Below are 3,754 nucleotides of genomic sequence, written 5' to 3'. Positions count from 1 at the left end.
GGGCTGCACGTGGTCTGGCAGGCGGGGGGGGGGTGTGTCTGCACAGCCCCCTGCTGCCCCCCGCTCTCACTCGGCCCCACGGCAACACAAACCAGACTCGGCTCCCGGGAATTCAAACAATCCAAAGGTTTTTGGTTTTAATTGTTAAATCACTTTATAAATAACCCCCCGGCCGGCGCCTCTCCCCGCGGCCCCAGCCGGCCAGACGCGGGGGACGGGCCCGGGCTGGGGAGACCCCGTCCTCCCGTCCTGGCCCAGAGTGAGGCAGGAGCCAAATTCAACGGGGTGCACAGGGGAGGCAGCGGGGGAGGGGGGGAAGTTTCCAGTTTGGGGTTAAGGCCGGTGACTCAGACAGTGAAGGGGGGGGTAACAACATGGGGGTAGCTGTGATTGGAGGGGGGCAGGGAAGGCCTGGGCTCCCCCCCGGCCCTGCTGGAGTTGAGGGGGGCAGCAGGGCCCCACGCCCGAGGCTCTTGGGCCCCCCAGGGTACAACTGGCTGCTGCTGGGGGGCTGGGGCTGACACTGCAGGTCCTGGGGAACCCCCTGCCTGCCCCACACGTGGAGGGCCTGGTGTGGGAGCTAGTGGAGGGGCTCATGCCTGGCAGCCCCCCCTCCCCAAAACTGTGCCCCTTTGCTGGGGGCACCGCCTGCCCCACAGCCAATAGACCAGCCCCCCACCCCCGACTCAGTTCAAACAGCCTCACGGCTACGATTCACCCCCCCCCCATCTAACCAGCTCAGCCCCCCAGCCCCACTCTTTCCACCCCTGGGTTAATGAACGTCCCAGATGCACCCCACCCCCCTCGCTGGAGGTCAAGGGAAGAGATCGCAAAGCTGGGGGAAGAGGGGGGCTCCTCCGTGTGAGAAAAGAAAGATACAGAGGCGAGTGGGGCGGGAAGTGAGGTGCTCCCCCCTTACCCTAGAGCTAGGGCTCGCTCAGGCACTTGGGGGGTTGGAAAGCTCCTGCTGGCCCCCCCAGGCATGGGGATTGGGCAGAGGCTGCATCCCGCCGTCGCCCCAGGAGGTGGGAGGGGGGCAGAATCCTCATGCACCACAAGGGCCGTGGGGCCCCTGGCTTCGGACAGGAGCGGGGTGGGGGGGGCCTGGCCCACTCGGGATGAGGAGCCAGGACTCCTGGGTTCCATTCCCGGCGCTGGGAGGGGGGCCTCCGCGGCCTGCCCCGCTCTCTAGCCACAGGAAGCAGTCAGCCCACGGGGGAGAGATCCCGGCCTGGTGCCCCTTCGCTGCCCGTGTCCAGGGATCCGCAGGGGGAGATGCCCGGGAGCAGCTCGCTGAGCTTTGGTCCAGATGCAGGGTCCCCGGCAGGATCGGGGCCACCTCGCCTCTGCCCCCGGCTGCTGGGTAAACAGGCCAGACACCCCGTCTGGCACCCGCAGCACCGGGCCCAGGCCGCGGGAGAGACACCCCGGGCAGCAGAAGGGGCGGAGAACGACCCCGCCACACCACGGCATTTGACTGGGGCGAGTGGGCCTGGACCCGGGGGGGGGGGGGGGGGGGGGCGGGGTCCGGGGGGGGGGGGGGGGGGGGGGGAGAACGGGACCCTCCAATTAATCCACTGGGTGAAATTAACATGTGCCAAATCCGCCCCCCTACCCGGCGGGTGGGGGACCCTGGTAACTGCCGGGTGTGGAGAGACCCCAGGGAACAAGCCAGTCCTAGATTCCCAGCTCAGGGAAGGGAGTGGGGTGTAGTGGGGAGAGCCAGGACTCCTGGGTCCCATTCCTGGCTGTGCCACAGGATTCCCTGCGTGACCCTGGGTAAGTCCCATCTCCTCTCTGCCTCAGTTTCTCCTCTCGTCCCGTGTGTATTCCAGCTGGGAACGTCTCTCCGTGTCCGTGCCGGGCCGGGCGCTGGGGCTCACCGGTGGGTGGAGCGCGGGACGAGGGGGGCGTAGAGCTGGGGGATCCGGCGGCTCAGCAGCGGGTGCAGCGACTCCCGGAGGCGCAGGTAGTTCCGTTCCAGCTCCCGGTGATACTCGCGCTGGTCCGGCCCGATCAGCGCCTTGTTCTTACGCAGGGCGTCCTCGCACCTGCAACCGAGGGGGGGCTCATGACCACGGCCAACAGGGTTCCCAGAATGCACTGCTTCTCCCCAAGCTGAGTGCAGGCTCAGTGCCAGGGAAGGACAATGGCAGGGGAGAGGGATTTGGGGGGCTCGGAGCCCAAAGGAGGGATCCCAGGTGGGGCGAGGGGGAATCCCGTCTCCCTTCAGGGAAGCCCCTCCCGCAACCCTGCTCAGGGCAGGGAGGGGCCAGGACCCAGACCCCCACCTCCTGGGGGTGAGGCCGGCTCTGGAGACAGGGTGTGAGGGGCAGCGTGAGGTGTGGTGGGCTGGGCAGAGAGACAGATGGGCCGTGCGGGTAGGGGAGATGGGGGTGCTAGGTTTGGGGGGGACAGACAGACAGGTGGGCGGGACAGAGGGGGAGATGGGGGTGCTAGGTTTGGGGGGGGGGACAGAGAGACAGGTGGGCGGGGCAGAGGGGGAGATGGGGGGTGCTAGGTTGGGGGGGCAGAGAAACAGGTGGGCCGTGCTGGTGGGGGAGATGGGGGTGCTAGGTTTGGGGGGGCAGAGAGACAGGTGGGCGGGGCAGAGGGGGGGACCGGGGGGGCAGAGGGGGAGATGGGGGGGCCAGGGGGGGCAGAGGGGGAGGCTGGGGGGAGATGGGGGGGCCAGGGGGGCCTGGTACCGTTTGGTGAAGTCCCTGAAGCAGAGGCGCAGCTTGTTGTGGTGCCGGTAGAGCCGGGGGTCGTCCGGGATCTCGGCCAGGAACACCTGGGCCACCTCCAGCGGGCCCTGGGCAACGGGCAGCGAGTCAGAGCCCTGCCCCCTCCGCCCCCAGCCCAGCCCTGCCCCCGACCCCCACCCAGCCCAGCCCCCAGCCCCCACCCAGCCCTGCCTGGTGCCCCTCACTCCCGACCTGTGACCCCCGACCCCCCTGCCCTGCCCCGGGCGCCGCCCGACCTGGTTGACGGTGGTGCCCACGCAGCCCTGCAGCACCATCTGCAGCATCTTGGCATCGGCTGGGTCCTGGTGGGTGGCGAAGGCCAATTCCTGCGTCTTCTTCTGCATGTCCTCGATGGCCACCTCGATGGGGGTCAGGATGATCTGGGGGCACCGGGGGGGGCGTCAGCTCGGCCCCCCCAGACCCTCAGGCCCCTGCCCCCTGCCGAGCCCCCACCTCACTCCCCATAGCCGGGCACCCACTGCCCCACCCCTACTGAACCCCCGCCGAGCCCCCCACCCCCGGCCGGCACCTCCTCCTTGTGGACGACGGGCAGGCGGGTTCTGATGTAGGGGAAGGCGTGCGAGGTGGTGAGCAGCGTCTTGCGCTTGTGCTGCTCGTGCAGGTCCCCGTGCGCCCGCCCGTCCCGCGTGAAGGGCGTGCAGAAGAGGAAGCTGCGCAGGCCGTAGTTCTTCTCGAAGTAGGTGACGCGCTCCTTCAGCTCGTAGGTGTCGAAGAACGGCTCCACGTAGGTCAGCTGGATGTAGGCCTGGGGGGCGGGGGGAGGCCGTGAGGGGGATCTGCCCCCCAGCCCCAGGGAGCCCCTGGCCCACACCACCTTTCTCCCAGCCCCAGAGCTGGGCGACCCTGGGCAAGTCCTTGTCCTGCTCCGTGCCTTGGTTTCCCCTCCTGCCTCGTGTCAGGGCCTGTCTCGCTGTGTCCAGGCAGCACCCGGGGCGACGGGGACCCCCAATCTGGGCTGGGGTCTGCGCAGCACCCGGGGCGTGACG

General features: G+C 69.1%; 1 protein-coding gene across 1 annotated transcript in view; it reads right to left on the bottom strand.

Moving 5' to 3' along the window:
• Positions 1-1,562: 1,562 nt before the first annotated feature.
• The window catches only part of DOCK6 (dedicator of cytokinesis 6), a 46,917-nt gene continuing 44,725 nt past the window's right edge, over positions 1,563-3,754 (bottom strand). The window contains exons 41-44 of the mRNA XM_026660560.2: positions 3,277-3,513; positions 2,984-3,127; positions 2,709-2,815; positions 1,563-2,051 (exon numbers count right to left, since the gene is read on the bottom strand). Of these exons, the coding sequence (XP_026516345.2) occupies positions 1,880-2,051; positions 2,709-2,815; positions 2,984-3,127; positions 3,277-3,513 (660 nt within the window). The 3' untranslated portion in view covers positions 1,563-1,879. The remainder of the gene's footprint in view (positions 2,052-2,708; positions 2,816-2,983; positions 3,128-3,276; positions 3,514-3,754) is intronic.

This window comes from Terrapene carolina, unplaced genomic scaffold, assembly GCF_002925995.2.
Source record: "Terrapene carolina triunguis isolate 2854851 unplaced genomic scaffold, T_m_triunguis-2.0 Scaffold833, whole genome shotgun sequence".
NCBI classification, from domain to species: Eukaryota; Metazoa; Chordata; order Testudines; family Emydidae; genus Terrapene; species Terrapene triunguis.
This window is presented reverse-complemented; position numbering and strand designations above follow the sequence as displayed.